Source organism: Calidris pugnax, unplaced genomic scaffold (assembly GCF_001431845.1).
Source record: "Calidris pugnax isolate Ruff unplaced genomic scaffold, ASM143184v1 scaffold41, whole genome shotgun sequence".
Lineage (NCBI taxonomy): Eukaryota > Metazoa > Chordata > Aves > Charadriiformes > Scolopacidae > Calidris > Calidris pugnax.
Window position 1 is genome coordinate 23,129,377 of NW_015094509.1, and position 25,093 is coordinate 23,154,469.

At 40.3% G+C, this 25,093-nt stretch overlaps 1 protein-coding gene across 1 annotated transcript; it reads right to left on the bottom strand.

The window, feature by feature from the left end:
- Positions 1 to 751: 751 nt before the first annotated feature.
- HHLA1 (HERV-H LTR-associating 1) lies at positions 752 to 15,071 on the bottom strand. Its single transcript, XM_014965219.1, has 15 exons — positions 15,029 to 15,071; positions 14,245 to 14,304; positions 13,033 to 13,113; positions 12,480 to 12,563; positions 12,303 to 12,386; positions 10,873 to 10,956; positions 10,272 to 10,328; positions 10,077 to 10,163; positions 9,206 to 9,298; positions 7,889 to 8,086; positions 7,263 to 7,334; positions 6,918 to 6,989; positions 1,702 to 1,858; positions 1,018 to 1,100; positions 752 to 795 (listed from the first exon to the last, which is right to left on the bottom strand). The coding sequence occupies exons 1-15, from the start codon at positions 15,069 to 15,071 to the stop codon at positions 752 to 754; spliced, it is 1,299 nt and encodes a 432-aa protein (XP_014820705.1).
- Positions 15,072 to 25,093: the final 10,022 nt, after the last annotated feature.

Consider the following 25,093-nt stretch of genomic DNA (forward strand, 5'->3'; position numbering starts at 1 on the left):
AAGTCTGACAACTTGGGAACTGTAAAAATCCTTATGTGAACAAAAGGCTTGGGTCCTCCAAGGCCCCGTGAGCTGCATTGTCTTCAGAAAGTCCTTTGACACTGTCTTCCATAAAATCCTCATGGAGAAGTTGTTGATACATGGCCTGAATGAGCCCAGTGAGGTGGGCTGAAAACTGGCTGAATGGTGGGGCCCAGAGGGTGATGGTCAGCAGCACAAAGTCTGGTTGGAGATCAGTGACTGGCAGCGTGTGCCAGCAGTCAATACTGGGTCTGCACTAGGTGAATTGCTGAAGTAATGGGAGACTCTTGATTTGGAATAACTGATAATCTGCATATGTTTAACAGCTGGAAAAATCCTTCTTCTCTTCAGTATTTGAGATTTCTTTTAAATTACTTTGTATAATTTGGATTACTTCATCTTAATTGTAAATAAGCTGGAATAAACTATTTACATTCATTAGCCATCCATATAAATACCCTTTATGAAATACAATTTTTTATAAGTCTTTTAATGCTTTTATTGCAGTTACATTAGTTACATAATTTGTATAAAGTATATCTGTTTTTACACATTATTTTTACAATGCCTTGCAGGAAGACATATTTTTAGGTTAACATCTGGTTAATAGTCTGTCTTGTTACAAATATTTGCAAATAACCTGTTACATCCTGATTTTTACACTGATCAATGAAAAAGAAAACTAAAACTGCCACCAATCTTTCAACTTGCAGTAAAATTCCTCAGTGCTCTAGACCAACATACAGATGTTTTTAAGGCATTTTTGTTTTAATGCTGGAAGAACAAAAGAAAACTGCTATCAGAAGAGGTTTTATGAGGAAAATATTAAAAACATACGTGAAGGTTAAATAATATATATTTTTAAAATCCTTTTAAAGAATAATTATCAGATAAAATAGCTATGTGACAAAAGACAGCAAATGCTCTGTGGATATCTACATTTTGTTATACCTTCATAATAAGGCACTTAGAGACACAAAAAGAAAATATACTTACTGTGGGAGTAAGCAAGTCTTTTGACTCTTTCACAGACATAGCTTGCATTTTTCAAGAACCAAGAATAGTATTCAACGCAGTACCTAAAGATGTAGTTAAAATTAGGAGAACAGTAGGTTGCTATCTTTCATAATGGCTTCAAACTGAAATAGGGGAGATTTAGATGAGATCTCAGGGAGACATTTTTCCCCGTGAGGGTGATGAGGCACTGGAACAGGTTGCCCAAAGAAGCTGTGGATGCCTCATCCCTGGAGGTGTTCAAGGCCAGGCTGGATGGGGCTTTGAGCAACCTGGTCTGATGGGAGGTGTCCCAGCCCATGGCAGGGGGGTTGGAATGAGGTGATCTTTAAGGTGCCTTCCAACCTAAACCATTTTATGATTCTATGATGAGCACACTTGTATGCATATCATACTGCTCTTACTGAAAATGGAAAGAAAAAGCTAGATTCTGACTGCAATGATGTCATTAGACATTCGGAAAAAATCACCTGAGTTTTATTCACTTAGATTGAATAAGGGAAGCCAGATTAGGTGTTGATCAGTGCACTGCAGGCTCATTTGGGTCTCAGTCAGTAGCCACAGACCCACAAAAACAAGCATTGGTGATTGAAAATTGTCATTTGCAAAAAGCCCTATGGAGTATTTTAATCAGAGAGAGAGAGAGAAATTAGAACCAGGTTTTACCTCATTGCTTCCTTTCTGGAATATCTTCTCTGACCAACACAGAGGCACAGCTGAAAAAACCGACACAGCTCCATGACACAGGGACTGATCTTTTGGACGATAAGAGTGACAGGAGGCGAGGTCACACGGGACTCCTTCAGGATCGCCTGTGGACACCCTAGGAAAAATTACAACTCTGAAATAGCTCAGATGTTTGTCTCATTAAGTTTCTTGCAATGCCTTATCTGGACTATGAGAAACATGCAGATTAATAAATTTAAGTAGGTATCTTAAAATCAAATCTGTGTGAGGCAAATAATTGAAAAAAACACTGCCAGGTGCAGTGGCTTGAGTGAAAGCACAACTATTCTGTTCAGTTTATTATTATTTATCACTACTAGTTAGTTACTTAAAACCACATTGTTTTTATTTATCACAAATGTAAGAAACAACTCTAAAGAAGTACTTTTTCTATTGTTACCTGTTTAGGTGGAGGTCCAGTTGCCACTGAAGCATGACTTTTCCACAGAGTAAGACAGTAAGACAAACAACAGCACTGTACATTTATTATATTTGATGTTTTCTATATGCATATTTTACTTTAACAAAAAATTCACTTCCAGTTCTGCATGTTTCCTTACACCCACTCTCTAAATCTGAATCCCAGATTAAATATGACTGAGCTAATAAACAAACAGACTCTCACTGCTCTCTCTATCACTTTTGTTTAGCCTCATTAATAAAATAAACATGATTTATGCATGGCTTTCTCTCTGTCCATCTCTCTATTCATCCATTTTCCCCTTCTTTTTTCTAGTGAACTGAATAATCAGCTAATTTCAGCCCAGTTTTTAGGGACAGGTAAAGATCTGGATAAATACATTTCCACAGGTTTCATGAAAACTCACAAGTAACTGGAGGAGAAGTTGTAATTTTTTGCCTGCACTGAGAGGAAGGTAGGAATAATTTCTCCATTTTATTATTTTTTTTTTTGCCAGGAGCCAGCTGGTTACTTAGTTGTTTTTTCAAGTGACCACCATTTAACTTAAGAAAAATGCAGGGGAAGGGTGTACCTGGGGATGGGCTCCCTCTTCCCCTCTTTTGAGCCAGCTAAAAGGAAAATATCTGGTTTAGTCTATTCATTGAATCTCCTGCAGCCAGAAGCAAGAGATAAACATTTGCACACCAAACATTTCATCCCACTGGAAAACGCAGCTGTGCCAGGCTGCAGGAGAAGCTAAATACTACAGAATAGGTAGTGGCAGCTTATAATAAAATTCTGAATTGCTATGTGGTTTTGCAGTTTCAAAAACAATCTGCCTCCAGACTCCCTTTCTGTCATAGAAAAGAAGGGAAGGTGAAAATGGGGGAAACTGAGAAAATGTAAGGCAAAATTAAAGCTGTTTTCAGCTTTTCTTCATTATATTAATAGAAAAAGCTAACATTTGCCATAGTATTGACTTCTCCAAACCATTAACTGTCACACATGACCTTGAACCCCAGCTAACAGTTGTGGTATAATGGGTCAAAATCAAAGGATTTGCTAGAAAAAAAAATACAATATTTACAATATGCTAAAAGGCTACGAGGTAAAATAGGTGTCTAACTACCTCTGTTTTGCATATTTAATAACCATGCTCTGAAGAGGAGATGCTGTGTGTGAGGATACATTTTGGGTTGCTGCAGTGAGGCCACCTGCCCTATAAGGCATCCCATCTGACCCTGGGGAGCTGCACACAGCATTCCTTCCAAAGGGATGTCTACCCCTCACCAGCACCCTGAAAAACAAGGAACAACCCTACAAACACCAGGCTGGTCCTCTGAAAAGATAACCAGGGATCAGGCTGTGAAAGGGCACATTTTGCACGATGTGGGTGTCCCCCTCACATGCACCCATGGGGGTGGGAGAACCTGAACGTGCAGAGCGAAGGTGGCTGCAGTGTGATTGTCAACTGTTTTTTCCGTTTGTGTAACCAGCAGCAGGCTCTGGCCGTGTGTAGATAAACTGCCTTACCTGCGGAGTATAATCTCCTTAGACAGTGTAATTGCATTTCCAGGTTCACGTGTCTCCCATGCTTTATAGCTTTGGGCCAGCTTATGCTATGCGATAGGAGAGGTTACGGAGGTTAAATTTGGACTAATGAAGTTCTGTTGAAATAAGCTTGAGTTGTCTAGTGCTGACAAGAAGTTTAATATGAAATGGCATTCACAGGCAGGAGGAAAACAGAGGCTCTGCCTGTTTTCTCTCCCTGTCTACCTGAAAGAGATCGCTATGAAACTATTTCTCTTCTGCCAGCGCTTGCCCAAGGTAGCAGGAGTCATGGAGGAGGAAGGGGCAGACACTTGCAGCTCCCAAACTCACAGGCCCCTCTGAAAACTAGTTTTTTATCAAAGATGCTACACAAAGAGCAGATATAATTGTTCAGGGATGGGCAAGAGGGAGCCTCATTTCACTTCATTTTAGCAGCTTTGTGTAATCTCATTAAGCTTTGTCCACTTCATAGTGTTTGACAAAACTTGTTTTTTTTCCACTCAATTACAATTAAAAATTAGTGGTTTCTTTCTTTAATAAATACTCTTTACATTAATAACCAAACATCAAACTTGATGGCTATAAGGTTTTAACGTTGTCCATGAAGAGGGATGCTGGAGTTGTGAATAATTAAAACTTGTTAAAGGCAACCCTCCACTGATTCTCAAAGTCTCCACAAAAGTGGGTGCTCACTGTCCTGTCGAACAAGTGTTAAATGCTTTACTCAAGCTGTGTGTTTTGTCAGCAGAAACTCATCTTTATCGAAAAGCAAATTGAATGACTGTAATTTCAATTTGGATTCATCTATGTAGGAAAGAGAAGTCAAATAAAAAGGCTGAAAGTTAAACAGATTGCTTTGGTTTTCATTTTTGGCAATCACTTATTTTTAAATTAATGTTGCATTTACATAATACTATATTTATTTAATGTTAAAATTCTCTTTCAATTAATGTTGCATTTAATTTTATTTGGATTGAATAGTATACTCACATCATATTAACGAAATAAAAATTTTTCAGTCCTTCATAGTAATGTTTTACATCTCTTCTGTAATAAATTTCTACTGTGAAACATATTTTTGCTTTCAATTCGTAAGTTCCTACAGATTTGGATTAAAATTTTAAAAAATAATGAATTAAAAATAGGAATTTATTTCAGAACTTTATTTTTTAAGGATTTTCTTTCCCAAGAAATCGAGTCAATCAAGAGGCCAGAAAACTCTCCCTGGGCAGAGCTTTGCTCTTTTCTGTTTGAAATTACCACATTACTGTCACAGGCAGATCAGTGCCCAGTTCTTGCTGCAGGAATCATCCCTTTCCATTATTAACTCAATATCACATCTCTCTGACACTGAGATTAAATTTTGCTGTCAGTGAAAAGCAACATTATGGCTATTGTGAATAATTCAGACTTACAATATCCCTCCCTGCATGCTCTAATATGCACACTTGCATATTTTATCAATTGGCATCCACTTCTTTAATTTAAGAAATGACTTCTTGGAATAACATCTCAGTTTTCAGAGCATTGTGGATGCTCTTCATTGCTTTATGATCCCACTGTTTGATTTATTTCCCCAAATGCAGAATTGGTATATGCAGGTAGACAGCCTCTGTCACAATGGTTTCTGATAAAGAGGCTTTTATTGACTCTCCATTCCCTGATCTCATTGAAATCCCTGTTTCCCAGCCTTTTCAAAACAGGCTGGTTCTCAGTCCTAGGTTCTTCAGGGTCTATAGTCTTGCCCACCAGACAGCAACTGGCACATGAACAAACTCTGGACTGAGCACACCCCAAGTCCAGTCATTCACTCAAGCAACTTCCAGTCGACAGGCTGTTATTTCATCTTCAATTCAAACTCACCTAAACCAAACAAGATATGCAGAGAACTTTGGTTTTGTGCAGAGTTTTTGATGGATGAGAATTACCATAGCATGTTCCTCTGCTCCCAATCAAGATGAGAAGACCTAGTTCATCTTAAGTTTTTCTCTTCACACCATCAAGAGTGTCAAGAAGTCAAACTATATTTATGATATGACATTGGCTCATTTTCTTCATGCAACCAATGTGTATCATGGGGGGTAAGACAAGGACTTTAGTATTTTGAGCTCTTTAAACAGAAGCAAAATGTGAGAAAGATCAAAAAAGAATATTTGACTTCCTATCTCCATGGTTTGAAAAGTCTCTTACACCAAGAACTGCTCCTTGGCTCAGCACCAGTGAGTCTTCTCCTTGAAAACATGTCTCAGTAGACAGTTTTTCGACTGCCCTGTTCTCAGGCCTCCCAGGCAATAGCTTCCCCTCCCTCTTTCCTGCCACTGCCTTTCTGCTGGACTTGCGTTTGTGTGGTCACTTGATGCTGTTGTCAAGCTTTGCTTTCCATAGTCAATGTTTTTAACTCTGATAACATTATTTACTTCTGAAAACAGATGCCCCACTGAGTCCTGTGCTCTCAAATGCTTTCTTTTCTAAAAGTATGAGTGAAAAAAAGAAGGAAAAAGTAAAAGGAAGACATGCAACACAACATATGCTGACAAACTCAGCGAAACAGAACAGGACTGGGACCTATGAAAAACCTGATCAGAATCAGCAAAAGCTACAAAAAATAACAACACAGGACCCTGGTCTCATATTGCTGCAACAGGCAACAATGGCAAAAACAAGGGAAGAAGCAAACAACACCAAAACTGTAAGATACCACTACTCACCTACTACGAGATTATTCCCAGTGACAGAAAAATTGAAGATTTGTGAAAGAACCTTTGTCTATGCCTGAAATATCCCCCCCCCAAAAAAAACTCCAAACCACCCCAAAACCTTTACAGACAAGTAAAGTTGTATCGGAATTACAATTAGCTGAGAGAAGTTAGTATTCAAAATATCATTAGAAATGCTGAGATTAGAGGGGAATTTAGTCCAGAACTTGGATTTTAAGCCTCCAAGTAATGCCAAAATGAAGACCTAAAGGTTGCCTGTATGGAGGCAGGGAGCTGGCTGCATCCCTGATGCTCTGGGTCAGAGTGAATGTTTGATTATGTGATTCACAAACAAATATGGAAGCAGTCCCTTGTATATTTTGGGTGTTTTATGTATGTAAGACATCCTGCAAATTAAATATATATGCTGTTTCTGCATGGGAAAATTTTTAAGTTGGTATACTTTCAAACGTACTACTATTTTTGCTGCAGAAGGTGCAGCTACTTACTGGTAGCTGAGTAAAGTTTCAGTGTCACACCAGGCCTGAAGGGTGGCGTAGACAGAACTGAGGGAGGTAAATCTGAAGGCAGGAAAAGAATATAAGTTGCATTGACATCTTAACAGGAAAAAAAAATAAATAAAGGAAGGTTGATGGAAAGAGAAAAAGGAAAAAAAAAAAGGAAAAAAAAAAAGGAAAAAAAAAAAGGAAAAAAAAAAGGCTGAAGTCACAGACCACTAATAAACACTTACACGGACATCGATGTACATTCACAGTTACCTGTTTCTATATATTACTTTTTTCTTTCATAAACGTGCCAACTGACACACTGTTATTATCCCAGATCAATCTCACCTGGCTCTGTTTGCATCAGTTTGCTGGTTTCTAGAGGAGACTCCGTCTGCATCCAAAATGCGTACGTGTCAGCTGTGGGAACAGACAGACACAAGCTTTGTGTCATTCAGGATATTTGTTGTTTATTTGTCTGCTGAGAACTGCTCTATATGAGACAGCTCAACAGCCAGAGTCCCTCACCCGGTACTTCCAGTGGCATATAAAAATGTCAAGATGAAAAAGGAAGGACAAAAGCTGTACTTTGCTTGATCTTGCAAAGTCCATGGGCTGGGAAAGGGTAGGATTTAAAGAAGGTTTATTTAGTGGAGACCAAGAGAAGCAGTTTTGTAATTGCTTTCTCACAAGTCTGCTCACCATATGTGGAGCAAAATGTTAGCGAAGACCTGGGTGGCAGAGGTGTCCACGAGGAGCAAGGCTTAGTTTTTCCCCAAGGAGTACGAAACTACAGATGGACCCTATAACTGATTTTAGCAGTTCTATAATAAAAAAATCTACTCACTAGTGACCCAGAATGGGTCTCCCTGAAGGACTTTCCAACCTCAACCTCAGAGACGGGATTTCAGCTTTGGGCCAAACCCCGCTGTTAATGGGTCAAAGCGGGTATCAGTCCTCCACACCGTACTCACTGGGGCTGGGCTGCAGGGCTGGCAATGAGACCAAGCTCCCCCCAGCAGTCGGAGGAGGTCCGGTGGTGCCTTGTGGTCTGGAAGCATCCAGGTGTGGTGATGGAAACCCCGATCCTTTCAGTCCAACTGTCTTTGGCCACGGTGGAAACCGCATGGTGGGCATTTCCTCTCCTTTCAGGGCAAGAGGGATTCTGGTAGCTGGAGAGGCAGGAGAGACAGAGGGAGGGCACCAGCAACCTGCTATAGATGCTGGTGACCCCTGGCAGCAGCGAGCGTAACACATGGGGGGACAACAGTATCTAAAATACACTCAGAAAATCCCATCTGCTCCTCGAGTACTTCCCCTGGCAGCTGAGCAGTCACCTCTCCATTTCATTTTCAATAAAGAAGCGTGGGGAGCGACCATAACGTTTGAAATTTTAACTGAGAACATTTTGATATGCAAGTTTTTATTAAAAAAAAAAAAGAAAAAAAGAAGCTGAAATGTTCCTTCAAAGTGTTGGTTTTTTTCTTCAGATGAATTATTTTTTATTTTCTGAACTGCTTCACTACAAAGGAAAGAGATGAAAGCTCTTGTCTACGTGAAGGGGAGCAGGCAGGTACTGGAGGGCAGATACTGGAATTTGAGAACTAATGACATTTTGTGGCAGGAATGACACTCGGGGCTGGAAGAGATAACAAACCCTGGTATGTGGTTGAGCAAAACAAAAGAGCTTATAAAAAGACAGCAGAGTGACTAGGTAAAATGTAGAAATTTTGTAGTAGACAGATGTAATTGCAGTGATGAGGAGGTATAAAGTAAAATTCTGAATTTCTCTTTGCTCCTACTACGTGGAAGAAAATGCAGATTTGTTTTTCTGCTTTCAAAATGAGGCAGATCAGCACTTCCATCTTTTAGCCTTGTGGCAAAGCTAAATACACTGAAGTTTATGAACTATTCAGGTACTCACAACATCATATAAAGTTTAAGAGAAAAAAAAATTACAATAAGAAAGAAGAGGAAGCAGTTTGAACTGTATTTTTCTTGGTTTAAAGCCAACAAAACCAACAACCAACAATTTTATATTTTTTTTTTTTTACTTTTCTGCCTCCTTAGAAAACTGTTTCTAATAAAATACAGGAAAAAAAAAGTCTTTTTACAATAGGTTTTCTATTCCTCAGCTATTCAGTATATTACTGACCTGAACTTCTGCTGTTTAGAATAGAATTCTATCTTATTCTGTAATCATAGTACAACATCACAGAAAACATAAATAATCATTTAACAAGACATCAATCAAGAAGAATATAAATTTAGGTCTGACAAAACTTGCTCACTTTTAAATGTCCACACGTGTTCTGGTGATGGATCCACTGTTTTGTTTGGGTCTTCCTGCAATTTCATGAAACTTGAAAAAATGGAATCTATATCTTTGAGGTATGAGAAGATAAGGTTAGTGTGCTCACCATCCATTGCAAATTGTGTGATAGAAATTAAATAAATCAGGTTCCAGTATTAGAGAAATAGCTGTTGTCTTTTCAAATGAAAGTAATTTTGGGCAAAATGTCTGTGATTATTTTTTTTGTAAAGGACTGAAACATCCTACAGCTTTCAGCACTGGTGAACCTGCTGCTGATTTCACTGTCTGCCTTTTTTAGTCAAGCATTAAAAATGAGAAATAGTCATGGGCAGCAACAAGGGGTGAATGTCTGAAATGCCACTCAACCTGGCAAAGCAGTTTTGGGTGGAGGAGCCACACAGCACATGGGCTGAATATATTCAACTCCCTTCTCAAGGTAATTCAAGTAAAGGTAGGAGATAATCTGCACTGAGAGCTAAGGGAGGTACCCGTTTAGATTAAGAACATCAGGAAGCCTCCCCAGTCCAGTACTGAACTCTGTAAAAGCTCTCAACCCAGGAGGGATCATTCCTCCACTAGAAGATCTCATAGATAATATTTTAAAAGTTTGTAAATTTTACTTATACGATAAATATTATATTACAGTTATAATAATACAAAATATCACTCCATTTAATAATATAAAATATATAACAATGTATAAATATATACAAATAATGATAAAAATATAAAATAATATTTAAAAAAATATTTTTACATTATGAAGATGGAGTATTTATTGCAAGTGCTACCTGGATGTGGTTTTCAGTTTTGTTGCTGTTTCCTTTTATTCCTCAGGATGTACTTACCCAGGTCAGAAGATGAGTTACTTGAAAATGTGTAATTAACAACAGGAGACTTCTCCAGCATTTCCCAAAAGTCAGACAGATTTCTCCCTGCAGATAATAATGCTTACAAATACCAAGAAAGGCTTATTTCTAGTATAAGTCAACACTGAGAGTAAATGGGGCGATATTCTGGGGCAGAATGGTTTCATCATTTACCTGTCTGCCCTGTCATCACACAGATGTAGATACAATCTGAATCATTGCTCTGACGCACTGAAAGGCAAAAAAAAATTTAAACCAGGTCATTGTTACCGCTTTTCATTATATGATATAATCTTAAACAGCTGAAAATACGAACACAAAATGGCATGGGGCTACTACAACTGGCCAAATATTTTCTTTCTGATCTTGAACCAACATCAAATCCAAATGCCAGAATTTCCAGGGGAAAAGTCTCTATCTAATTAAAATTCTAAATTCCCAGCATTTTTACATGGGGAAAAAAAAAAGTTCTTCAGCTAATATAGACCATAATTATTCTTTGGAAATCATAATTGCCCAAAATACCAGTATTTAATAGTAGTTCACCAAACTTTCAAACAAAACATAGCAGCTCATAGAAACATTTATGTATATTTATATATATACACACATCTTGTTCCTCTAAGGAGACTTTGTTTGCAACTGCAGTCCATACTTGGCAGGAAAAATGCTGCTGAGTAAGAGCAATAGGCTTTTATACACATTTCTATGCTTGTTTCTACACCAGGAGTAAACCAGACAAATAAGACAATAAACGTTCAAAGGAAATGCAAACCTGAGAGAATAGAAGTGGATTTGAAAATTTCTGTGAGATAACTGGTGGAATTTCCAATAATATCAACAAGTAAAGCTGTAAAATCTAGAAAACAAAATAGAGAAAGTTCATGATGGCAAACACATATTCTATCATCTATGCTAAGTCAAAACATCACTTTTATATGTGGTCGTATTTTGGATATATGCTTGTAAGTGACAACTTTTAAATTATTTTAAGGTTCAAAATGTTTTTGCTGAGTGGGATTGGGTTTAGGAAGCCACTGAAATACTCAAGAAGTATATTTCAGAGATTATATCCAAAATAGCCTAAAGTAAACTTAAATGGAATTTGTCTGTTCAAGAGAACAATTTAAAGTAACACTCTATTTAGTCTGCTTAAATGTAGAAGAACTAAAGCTGTAGGCTTTGCCTGTACTAACTGCCTATCTGCTGTGTAGGACCTCCCAGGAGGCATCTGATGGTCTCCTTTGAGGCCTACTTCAGACATACTAATGATGTTGTCAGCTCAAAAAATGGCTAGTAGTGGTGGTGGTATAACTTTTTTATAACTGGTTCTAGCAATATCAGGTCATTGTTCTCACTTAGAGAGTGACAGACATGAGCCCTGTGCTGGGACCTCAATTTTTTACTACTTGGGAGGAAGCTTTAATCACCAAGATATATTGGATTTGAGGCAGAAAGATTAAAGTTTCTCCATTATTCTCCAAGGCAGACTGAGTCATTATGCAAAAAGGTTTGTGAGATATTGGGGTCCAGAAAAAGATGTGAAAACCATTGTGGCTTATATGTGAGGTCATCACATGCAGTTTAGAAGATATGGACTCTGGTCCCTAGCTGCTGAGCTACTCTTGATTAATCAGCCATTGAGTCAGAGTGCTCAGACCCATCTAGGAATGTTAAATACTGTGATATACAGGGTGTGAATGGGGATTGTAGGTGAAAGATTTGTCCAAGAGCATTTTACATGCCATTAAACAGCTCTAGGAAGACATTAGTCCTTGCTTTTCACTTCTGTTGGGCTCATTGAAGTAATTGAAGTCTGTTGGTGCAAAGAAGTCCTCTCATCTCCTGTGGGTTATCATAGGAGAACAAAAGTGGCTAAGGTAACATGTCACACACTGCTGGGCTGTCTGTCTTGTACTGCTGTTTGCATCCCAAGGAGGAAAGAGAGGTCTTTCCTCCGGGTAAACCATGCTGGTCACTTGACTGATGGCTCCATCCCAGACTGGCTGGGAGCCTAGTGAGGCTGAGTTCGAGTCTCCCCCCAGGTTCAGAGCAGCCACTCGTTGTGAGTGGTGGCTGTAGACCTCAGTATAGTGATGGTGCTCATAGGGATGAAGTCTGAAGAATTCAGGCTACAGCTTTCAGCTCCAAAGGAAATAACTCAGCTTAAGCAAATGCAATTGCCAACCTCTCTTGTATACCCACCTGCCAAGTCATTTGTCACATTGTTCAAACAGTAGCAGTAATGCATGGGGAACTTGCCAGGGTCAACATTTTTTACATTAGAAACTGTAGGGAAAGACAGAGAAAAATCAGTGTCTGGCTGCACAGGCTGTGTGAGAGAAAATGCTCCTGCACGGAGCGAAGAGCCGAGGCACTCACTGTTATACACGGTGACTGACACTTTGTGGAAGGCAAATGAGCTGTAAGACGTGATGCTCAGCAAAGAGAAGAGTTTTTTGGTACCTGCAGAAACACATGCCCATGCTATTAGCAGTTGGAACAAATTATGAGAACAACAAGTTTTGACTCAGCTCATTTGATTTCTAACAGACTCCTGAGGTGCTGATACCATGCAGCTGCCTGAGACTCCGTTCTTTCTCATTTCCACTGAGGGAAGGATCATTTGTAGTGCTTTTTTTTTTAATTTTATTTTTATTTTTTAATTCAAACCTAAACTGGATTATAAATTGCTTTCTAAAGGCATCCCATAAGTGATTATAATGTGTCTCTATATAAACACACACTAATTTCCAGACACTTTGGGGCAGAGAGCTATCTGCATCATAAATGCTCCAGGGTAACACGCTCCCAGAATCAATTCTGGAGGCAGACAGCACGCGTTCATGGCTGCTGCTGCTAACACCCTCAGCCCTTTATCCCCTTCACCGGCGGGCTGACAGCCTGTGTGACCTGCCTGGCCTTGTCACCTTACCTCTGAGTGCCGTGTTCAGCATGCCATTCACCAGCTCCGTCAGGTTAATAGCAGCCAGGTCCACGGACTTCGCAGGCAGCTCTGAAAAAGAAGGGGGCTCGGTGCAGCTGCTGGCTCAAGGGTACAAGGAAATGACCCTTAAAGCCCTATATAAATAGGGCAAAAATCAAAATGGGCAGGTTATACATTGGGCTGCACTGAAAAAGCTGCAGTGAGAAAACAAAGATGCCAGGAGTGCAGAGAGGAGTCTGGAAAATAATGAGATAAAGTGGGCAGTGCAATGGTAGCCTCAAATTTAGGTCGGGCTCTGTCACCTCTCCCTTCGAGGATGCCCCTGAGCAGGCTGCCAGGGAGCCAAAGCCAGTCCTGATATTCTGGTGCCCTCTCCTGCTGGGCAGTGGGTACATACTGCAAAACTGGAGCAGATCTCTCTTTGCAGATCACAAACAGAAGAGAAAGTACCTGGGAAATGTTCCACCTTCCCCAGTGCTACGTTGAACAGGGATGAAAATGCAGGTGTTTGGGGTTTTTTCTAACCATCTTGATGGCTATACTGCGAGTGACTGCAGCTGAATCACACTCTTTATTTTAACTTGTTTTCTTTCTGTTGAAGTTGCTTATTTGTTTTTCCCAAGGCAAAATTTCTGAAGATGTTCTTTTGCTTCCCTCCCACAAAGTCATGCAGAAGCAGAGCAGTATGGGCTGTGTGTGTGTGTGTGTGTGTGTGTGTGTGTGTGGAGGAAGGTCTGTGTGTGCATGACAGAGAGAGAAAAAACAGAGCAGGACGGAAAAAGAAACACAGAAAGCTGAGATGAGGGCAAAATTGAATTTGGGGAGAAATACAATTTTCCAATGACATCAGTATTGTTTTTAACCAATTCGAAACCAAGCTGCACCCCAAGGCTGGAAGCGCAGGCTTGTCCACAACATAGAAGAGAGAAAGGGAAAACCAAAGGGAATGAAGAGCTGGGAAGAAGAAAAGGGAAAAAGAGAAAACAACATTTTAGATTCCTGGAAGGAGGGAGGCTAAAAACTTGCCGGGAACATGGGAAAGCCCCTGTGTTGGGTGAAGAGCCTTTGCAGCAGCGGTGGGTTGAGACTCACAGACTCTGCAGGAGAAGGACCCATCTGCCACCACCTCTGTGTCCAGCACAATTCCTCCCACTCCCACCAACAGCCACACACAGGGTCTCCTGGTGTGCTGCTTGTTACCTGCCGTAGCCAGCACCGCCACCTGCTTCTCCTTCTTATTTTCTCTTCTTATGCACAAAGCTGTGAAGTGAAGAAAAAGACCGAGAAAGAAGAAACAGTTTTCCCTGTTGAGCTACTGAGTAACTCGAGCTCTCTGCCTGGGTAATTTTGCTGTCTTATTTATTATAGCTCAGAAACTGATGGACATTAGCACTGCAAAGCAGGCCACCAAGTATCCACAACTGAGCAGGTGCCTAAGAATAAGGATGTCTTATAGGACTTGCCAGGTCCTTTAGCTGCCAGCTAAAGAAAGAACACAGATTAAATGTCAGATATTGCCCCTCAAGAATCCAAAGAAAAAAAAAAAAAGCCGCAAACTGTTGTAGAGGTGTGCACTAGGCTTGTACACAATGTTGTCTGCAAGGTACATAGCATAATAAGGCCAAATCTAAACAAATCTTCCCAGGCCTGTAAGTCGTGGCTTCTCATATGGTACTAGTCAGCTGTATTACCAACTTTCAGTATGAGTTAAATTTGGACCGACAGTCTAGCTGGTAAGAGCTCTTCTAACCCTTCTCTCTCCACATAAATTCTTATGACTTCAGATTCATGGCATGGGAGCCAAGAGGAGACCTTTGCCATCATCTGATCTGTCCTTGCCATCATCTGCCACCAGCCCTTGAGCTCTAGCCCATCAGCCTAGCCTACACAGGGTGAAAGAAACCAGCCTGACAAGGATGTGGGGATGGGGCGATGGGAGCAATCGGGAAAGAGACTCTGGGGAGCACCAAACCATGGTTCTTACCTGTGTTGCAAACCAGAAAGAGACATAGAAATCCCAGGCTCATCTTCGCTGGCACATGCCAGCAGAATGACTGCATTGTGGACTCTCAGTTTCAGCAGTATGGGTTGCTCTATGAGAAAGAAATACTGTTGTGGTGGTGTTAAAATTTGTGGTGTTGCACAATTTTATCCAACCCTTGTCCCAGAATGATGTGACCGTGAGAGAAATATTAGGTCTTTGGGATGCAGAGAAAAGACTGGTGGTGTAAATGGCAAAGAAACAGAAATCACACAATCAGTATTTTCTAGGTATCTGTGGGAATCATAAGTTCAGTATGTAACTCTTGATTTTTGAGTCTTACGTAACTGAGGCTTTCTGGGACTCGGTAAGGATGTCTGCACAGTCCTCTTCTCTGGCAGGATGACCTGTGCCCAAAGGACACTGTCGCATCAGGCACCTGGACCCTTTCTGTTGAAACAAGATAAAATTTACTTATGTTCAATTTCAGACCAGGTATCAATTGAGCTCATTTTCTGCAGAAGTGTTGCTTGCCCGGTGACCCTTAGTCCTGCATTTCTGTAGTTAATTATTGTCACCAAGCTGTGTCCTGTGCTTCCTTGCCTAGCTGCTTGGGAGGGATTAACGGTGCTCTGCCTTTCACACAATGAGCTGCTTTCCAGGTTTCAAAGATTTTAATTAATGGTAGTCAGAAAAAAAGAAGGAAAGTCCTTGCTTCTTTACATGTTCCCCACCTGTTTTTCTAATATCGGAACATGGCAAATAGCTCTGCAGTTGTCAGAAAATGAGGGAGCATATGAAAAATAGCAAAAAAAGGTCCAAAAAATTTTTTTATATCCTCTCGGAGTAGCTAATTTTGCATGTATGCAGCAAACCATTGTCTTGAAGATAATACTGTTTGATTAACAAACTATTATCATCACGTTTAAAATCTTTCTCATATTTAATTCACTAGAGAATTAACACATTCTGAAAATAACTAATTTGCACTTAGCAGTTCTAAAGAGACTCTTCCTTGGGATGGTGAAACAATACCAAGCAGCTCTGTGTTTGAAATGTCTGTTTGCTCGTACGATGAGTCAAATGCATTTAAGTGCCAGCTCTGCTAATTCAAAGCAAGCTCAGAGAAGCTTTTTAGGTAGTTTTTCCTATCGATTCGGTCCATCTACCTAATCCTTTTTACTTGACCCCAAGCCTATGCTCATCCACAGTTTCTGCACAGCATGTGCAGAAGAGCAGGGCTGAGACGGAGAGAAAGCCATGGCCAAAACTCACTCGCCAGACTTCACACGCCCTCACCCTTCTGGGAACTGGACTAATTATGCATGGACAGAGTCCAGCGTCCCATGGACCAGTCTAGCACCAAAAATCCTAAGCTTGGCTCTTCTTGCAACAACATTTGGGATCTGACCAACAACTAGACTACAGACCATGAATATATTGCTGGCATGAGACTCACAGGGCCTGAAACCCCATCAAAGCTATCCCTGCTTCCACTATCTTGTATTACGAAGCTTAGTGGGACTTGTAACAACTTTTTGTGTGGACCTGTGACCTCTGTAGTTAGGGGAGACTTTAGGATGGTAGCTCAAGCTTGCTAACATGCTGATGGGGTGGAAGCAGTGGTGATGTAATCTGCACTGAGTTAGATATAAAACTAATCCACACTTTCGGATTTTGCTTGATATCATGTCTTTTTTTTTTTTTTACTGTATGAAACAGAGAAGAGTTAGTGAGGGAAACCTCCTCAGTGGCGCTGAGTTTGAAGAACTGGTTTACAAAAGAGATGGGGAGGTGGCTGTTGGGGAGAGCAGGCTCTGGGGTCAGCTGGGGTTGTGGGATGGAGAGCTGCGTGATCACATCAAGAGGAGGTTTGTACCCACCTGTGTTTTGGAGCAGGAGTGCTGTAGTGGCTGGTGCACCTACTCAATTAAGTGTCCTGTTAAGGGGGAACTGTCAGGTTGTGTGTTTGACTGAGGTTAACAGTGGGGTGATTTGCTGTTTTTTTAATGGAATACCATGAATTTTTATTCCTGTATTATGAGAAGTGACTGTCTCCTTTGCTCTAGAAGATCCCTATTATAATGAGCTGCGCTTCACGATGACAGTTCAGTGTTTACGGGCCACAGACCTCCCCCTGAGCAAGTTCCTCATGACCTGTTCCCTGCACACAGAGTGTGATCAGGCTGCACAGTCAGTGCCAACTCTGTGCGTGGAAACCCAGGGGATATCAATATGAAACATGGTCAAAAGCAGTGCTGCCACTCTACTGTCCCTGCAGCACAAGGCTGGCCTTGGCTAGAGGGTCTCTGCTGCAAAGGAGCCCAAAACTCTACCTTTCATGAGGACTTTGGTTGCATGGTGAGTGAGAGACTCAGACCTAGGAGGTGGGAGAAGAGGACATCCTCAGCCCCACTTTCAGTCTGTCCCTACACATTGGTGGTCAATGTTCATGCCAGAGAGGGGGGGACTTGATTTCCAGCACATGCTCTGAGGAACTTGGGCTCTCCTGGATCACCAGCAAATTGCACTTGAACTAACACAGAAATCCTTGGTAAGAGTATTCCCCAGACTGATGTGCAAGCACAGCTGTTCTACAGAGGTTCACAAGTAAAAGGGTTGATAGGGTGAAGATAATTTCCTGTAGGGGATTTAAATTCATTACTGATCTATTTAAACTGATCCAGAACTGTTTATGGTGGCAGGATGGGGAAAATCATCCGACAGAAGACTCAGTGCAGGAGACCAGTGAAGGGGCTAGAGACAGCACATTCCCAAGAGATAGGGAAGAGGCGATAAGACTGACTCGAGAAAGAACTGTCCTATAAAAGCACCTTGAGAGAGACAATTAAAAAAACAGCTTTAAAAGCAGAAACAAAATTGAAAGAAAGCGAGATACAAAGTTGTGTTTGGAAGCATCCCATGCACATTGAGAGATGCTTTCTGCTCACCTGAATTTGCAGCTGCCTGCTGTCCTCCCCGCTGAGCTGCTCCTCCACGCTAACCAACACACACAATTTTCTCCGTATACAACGCTGATTTGTGGCAGGAATTCGGAGCAGGCATTAGTCTGGCAATAACACCCACATTTAACTGAGGTGTGATTACACCCTACAGCCTCCATCAAGCAAAACATCTAACGATTTGGACAACATGCAAACATAACCTGGAAGGACAGATCGTAATAAGCCAAATCCTGTTCTATTTCTAGCAAAGAAATATTAAATAAGGTTTGCATAAAACGAATGGAAAATCCTCCATTCATGGGAAAGCTTGTTTTGCCTGAATGTCAGATTTACCAGTGTGGTGTCCTCTGACCAGTTCAAGATGCTTACAAAGAAATAGCAGAGAGATCTCAATGCTAAGAGCATCCCTCTAGAAAGTACTGCCCTTCCGCCTCAATAGGTAGAGACTGATTTAAATTTTAAGCATTAGGTTTTAGCTGCTTTCCAAAATCATTAACTCTCTGAATATTTATGCTGTCCAATTAAATTTCAAAGCCATCTGTGACACTCCTAGAATTGCTGCCTGAAATATCCTATCTCTCAGCAATGTGGATATTAGTAATAGTAACTCTTACAATACGTGTCATGTTTGCATTACTCTGAGTATCTGATATCTAAATTAATTTTCCAGCATAACTGACACTACTGTGGTGGCTAAAATACATGTCCAGACTGCAAATATGAAACCCTTAAAAAAAAAGAAACCTGTGCCTCAAAGGCAAAGGTGCCACACGACCATCCCATAAAATGACTCTCATTGAATATTTGCCTTCCAAACATTTCTCTGATACAGACTGCAGGTCAAGCCTTTAGCAACAAATTCTCCTTTACCTCTACTGGATACAATAATCCTCTTCCTGTGTTTATTTTAAGTAGAATGATATTATCAGAATTCATTTTACTTAGAACTGTTGATCCAGAGTTCCCTGAACTGCTGAATGGGAGATTTTAATCCAGTTCAGATTACCTTTATACACTCATAAAGACCTCTTTTTAAATATCTCTTTGTTATTCCAGATTGTGTAGTCTTAAATCAACATGTTTATTAACTATGCTTCATTTGAACTCAATTTAATGTGGCAGGTAACCATGAAGTTTGAATTGTTTTAATTTTTCCTGTACAAACAGAGAGCAATCAGATATCAAGTAGTTTTTCTGTGTCTTTATGCTAAACAGAGTGGAACAGAAGTTAAGAGAACAAAGAAATAAAAAGGGGAAGTCCTTGAGTATTAATCTCCCTACCTTCATTCAGTTCCAACACGTAAAGGTCATCTCTCACTTTAAGCACACCATGATACACCAGGTCTAAAGAAATATTGCACGTTAATATGGAAATATGCCTGTGTTATAATCACATGCTTCATTAAACTGCTACAACTAATTTTTAAGTTCAGATTTATTTGCATGAGAACTTAATAAAATGTAATAAATATACCTTTAATAAAAATACATTTCATTTGCTACATTTCCACCGAGCATTAATAGCACCGTTGAAATGGTTCCCTCCAAGTACATGTGAAACCACCAAGATCTGGAAGAGTTAATATCAACTTACCTGATTTGTCTTGTCAAAGATTATTATCTTCAGAGCATATATAAAACTGGAAGTTCTTGCCAGGTCTTAATAATCACTTTATGAAAGGCTTTGAGTAGACAGGCTTGATAATCTTGCTTTAAAATCCTGTGGAAACTGTTATCCTAATCCCAGAAGGACTAACTAGAGGTAACACAATCATAAGCACACAAAGTGCCTGTTGAATCCTGCATGGAAAGTCCCTGTAGCAGCTCAGGTGAGAATTGGAAGCTCCTTTTGGCAGTAATGACTGAACCTGTGGAGGGGAAAGGATTTTTTTTTTCCTTTTTAAAGGGGCAGCTCATTTTACTGCAAATAGCCCAATGCCACCTTTGATGGTGAGAGGTAGGCCAGGGTAAACCCCTTTGGCAAAGCTTGAGCTGATCTTGGAGAAGCAAATTTAAACGAGGAGCATTGTTGAGATGAGAGAGAAGACACTTAAAGTGTAACTTCAATGTAGAAAATCAAAAGGAACAAGATGACAGTTAAAACAGAAAATTTCCTGGTGTTGTGGTTAAATGGTGAGGGAGGAAGAGAGATCTGGTCACAGCAATGATGTAGAGCAATTTTGGTTGTGATGAGTGATGTTTATGACTGCCCAAGAGACGATCAGTTCTGGAAGCAGTGGGTAAAATTCTGCTCTCATTTACTCCCACAGGCTGCACGTGATTCCTCTGAAATCAGTGAGTTTAGATGCAACACGGTTAAAGTAGATATTAATCCATTCAGCAATTTTATCATAATCCACCAAACACCTCAACGTGTAAATTAATTCAAAACTCTGTAGCAATTAGAGAGAGGCAACCTAAAAGGATTCAGAGTCAGTCCATGGAATAAAAAATACATTAAGGATCTGCACAAAAAGTCAATGCAGGAATATTCTGACCCCCTGTGAGAAAGGTAGAGGACAAAGAGGAGATGGCAAATGCAGTGCACAGGACAGCTGCACAAACTGTCTGTGGGTAGTAGTCTCCCCAGTTTCCAAACCTGGCTTGGGAAATGTTGGGTCTGCTGGTCAGGAGCACTCTGGGACCGTCCTTTCAGTGTCATGGTCCTACCAATGGACATTCAGGTTGCAGGGCTCCCCAGCATTACTTAATTTATTATTGTAGATGTTGCCTGGGTAAATGGTGTCATCAAATCTTTTGTTGTCATTTGTCTTTGTTCCATTGTATTGTCCCAGTCTCGCATTTCTACCAGTCAAGGCAAAGAAAGCCGTGATGTTACGCGGAGAAGGAAGAAACTTACTGCAATGGCTAAAACACTGCAACCTGCCAATCTGTCAGACATGAGATTTTTCTGGTTTCAGATTTCAGTCGTATGCTTTGAGGGGGTCCTTGTTTCCCACAGAAAAGATGTTTATGGGATCACGTTATGTGTGTGGTAGGGCTGTGTTTCTCTCTGTCCTACAATCCTGCTTTCACCAAGAACTTTGGAAGCTGGAAGGCAACAGCAGCCACATTTAACAGAGTTATAATGATGCTTGCACATGTGCGTGCACACCCCTGCACAATCTTACCTTAGTTTTCTTTCACTCTGCCTTTCATGAAAAAAACATTATCCAGTGGGATGTCGTTTCATCTGAAATTATCTAATGCTGTGTGGAAGTCACTGGTGTGATAAAAGGAAAATTTTCATGACTCGTGACTAAATACTGCAGCTTGAGGAATACGGAACCCCCTTTTCTTTGACGAGACTTACTTTTACTGATTTAATTACCAGTTGCTCAATATCCCATCAAGAAGGCTGGGATGAAAGTCCTCTCTGTAACAGCTGACAAAAACAGGCACAGCCAGGAAAATGTGTGCGCTGGGATCAATTCCAACTGTTTGAAGTTTGGCTATGAGGATAATTTGACTTTCAGCAGGTTTTACCTCATGCTGTGTTTTACCCTGGGACTCTGTAATTTTAACTTTCCTCAGCTGCAAAGCGATGCTCAGGTGACCGGGGAGGGGGCTATTGTTCAGCCCCAACTTTGACTCTTGGGGACAATGCTGTGTTCTCACTCAAGAGCATCACTCTGAGCAAGGTGCTTTCTCAGGAGTATAGTCTTTACGCACCTCCTTTTTGCAGCGTCTCTTTGTGTGACAGCACTGTGTCCATAGCTAACATCCCAAAATCCAGAACCGAAAAGAAGGTGTTTTTAGCATCTCAGTAACACAGTATAGGCGCATCATTCATATAAATGACTCAGTAAATTTGCTGAAGGCTATGCAGGATAAGTCCCCACTAATGCAATTTAAATAAACACACATTTAAGCCAAATGCCTGTGATTTAACTGTGAGGACAATGTGACATGAAATTCTGGGAAGGAGGGACAAAGCAAAGCCTGCATGTTGGTGCTTTAACTTTTCGCGGGCGAAGAACCCAGCATGGAAGCAACACACGGCTCCTTCCCTGTGTTTTTTTTTCTTAGACAATTTAAATACACGTTTCTACCTAACAGTATGTGTGAGAGACTGCAAGGGCTACAGCCATATGTTCTTGTGACCTGTGCCAGTGCCAGCAACCAGCATCCCCTCCCTCCCACCCACTCTGTCCCAATCTGCTACTGTCCCCAGGTACGGCTACCCCCTGCCCTGGGGGGGATATTAACCATCTCTGCCCAAAAAGACGAGCTGTGGCACATGGAATCCTGTGGTACCTAAAGCATCTTGCAAACCTGCCTGTCTTCTACTCCTAGTAGGAAAACACGTATCCAGCTGTACCTTCTCTCACCAGATGGTAACGTGCAACAAAGAATGAAGCCCCCCCCCAAAAAAAAAAAGAACAAACAAGCAAACTTAATCCAAGCTTGCTTGAGAGGACTGAAGTTTTATCTTCAGTTACACTTTCTTATATTACAGTAAATGCTTCCATGAAAGCACCTTTTAGTAATTGTTTAATAAACTTTGTTTAGAAAAATATGAACTGTGTAAATTACCTTTTTTTTTTTCCTGAAAAAGCCTGATTATAATTCAGCATTTCTTCTTTAGTCCTCTGCCATGACAATATTTATTTTGTTAAGAAATATATTAGCTCTATAAAGTTTCTTTTCACCTGAATTTTCATTTCAGATGTTATCAATGTTTTTCTAATTATATTTTATTTATTTTTGCACAGATATCATTAAGGAAAATTCACTAAATGTAACAATGTTTCTTTGTTACTCTTAGATGAACAAATTTCATCTCCTATATATATTTTTATATATAACCATATATTTGTTCCTGTTCATAAAATTTCCTTCCCGTTTCAGGTAATTTATTTAGAATTGCAAATGAATCCTGTCCTTTAAAACTTTTTTTTTTTTAAATCTTTCTTACTAATATCTTGCTAAGATTGGCACTAACACCAGAAACAGCACATCTTACATCTCCTTTTTTTATGATCCTTGGTCTATATTCTGCTGGCCATCTGCATCTGACAAAAGGAAGCAGAAGAGAAGCTGTGGTGCTGTCCCAAGCCCACTGGGTTACCAGCCATCAGGACCATATGCCTGAAAAAAATCATCTTAGAGGGCAATTTCTTAAAAGACAGTCTAGCTCTCCTGCTGCTCTGTGCCGGGGGACTTGGCTTTCCCGCCTCCTTCCCTCCCAAGGAGGATGCTCCACATTAATCAAGAGACTATTTTATCTAAGCTAGTTATCAAGACTCTGGAAAGTCTTGAAATTCAAAGTTCTCTTATAAGGATCTTGAGAAGAAAGGGAAGGATATGTTGAGAAATTTCCACTTCTGATGCTGGTGCTTGTGCCATACTTGAAGCACCGATATTTACCCTTTCTAAACTATCAAGTCTTGGTCTTACCCTGCTCAGGCAGAGAAAAATTATATATGACCTCAGTAGTCTCATATAGATGTAAACAGACTCTGCAGGAGGCAAAAATTCCCTCAATATAAGCAGGCTTCTGCCTGAGGATAGATATCACTTCTTGTTCCCATTTTAGAATCCATTTCTAAATGCCGCAGTAAAATCCAGTGATTTGGCATGCTTATTTATTTGGGTGACAGCCAAGGGGAAATTATAAAGCAATATATTTCAGTTCAGGTGAACAAAAGCTGAGTGGTTCATCTATTGTGTCTGTGAAATGCTCATTTAAATGTCATTGCTGTGGCTGTCTGCTTTTCTTCCCAAAAGAATTCTGCCGTGCAACTGCTGTTCAGTTCAAACTGGGACTTTAACAACTAAGTAATGATAATGCATGGTAATATTGCCTATAAAAGGATGTGAATTCATTTGAAGTACCTTTGTGTTTGCCTTGAAAGAAATGCAGGGAATAAAGAAAGTGTTAGTGTGGTACGTAGCCTTAGCTGTGTGAAAAACTGAACTCAAAAGATTTGAAATTCCACACTCTGGTGCATTAGTTTAAAAAAATACTGTCAATCTTCAGAAAAAAATGATTAAAATTGGCTGTAAGAGCCTGGTATGGATCCTATTTAAATCGATCCATTTAAAAATCAGCCAACAAAAAAAAAAGAAAAAAAATAGCTCCAAACAAAGCAAAAAAACCCAAAGTAAACCCCCCTCCCCGCCAAATTCCAAAATCACCACAACTGGAGGTTGTACTACAGGGTTTTTTATTTATCTGCAATTTACAGGGATATAGAAGTAGGATAAGAAACCAGAATAACTGCTGAGTAGTTTTTTACCTACCACAAAAATTTAAGAAATCTTGTCTTGGGTTGCACTTCAAGTGTCAAGCAGAGCTGGTTCCTTGGTGACAATCATTATGCTGAAGCCACAGGGAATGTCTTAAAAATATATCACTGGGTTCAGTGATATTTTTGGGAGGAGGTGGTTTCACATCCTGAGTTCTTATCTCATTCAGGAAAATTACCCTTCAGCCTTGTCTCTGAACTAATAGGATGGGAATCATATCATCTTGTTTAGCAATCTGAAAGATATGTCTGTCCAAGTTGGACATCTTCAACTCTACAGTTAAGAAAGATGCCAGTTAGAGACAGAGGCAGTTCTGGGTCATTTGATGTAGGGCTGGCTGGATCGTGCTGTGAAAAGTGCTGATTTTCCTCCCCTCATTACAAAAGGGGTCTAGCAAGAATTGTAGAATCATAGAATGGTTTGAGTTGAAAGTGACCTTAAAGATCATCCAGTTCCACCCCACCTGCCGTGGACAGGGGCACCTCCCACTAGAGCAGGTTGTGCAAAGACCCATCCAGTCTAGGGATGGGGCAGTCACAACTTCTCTGGGCAACCTGTTCCAGTGTCTCACCACCCTCACAGTAAAGAATTTCTTCCTGAGATCTAATCCAAATAACCCCTCTTTCAGTTTAATCAAAAGAAGTCCCATATAATGGGATCTACTGTGTGTTTTATTACACCAGCACTAGCTGTGGAAGCCAGATAAAGCCTACTTGGAGGTGCGAGTTCAGTCCTGCATAGATGAAGTCAAAAGGGTCTTTGCCAGCTTTTTTGCTGGGGGTACATTTGACACTGTTCTTTGAATGTGTGTGAAGATATCACAATTTCAATGAAAATAAACTCCTCCACA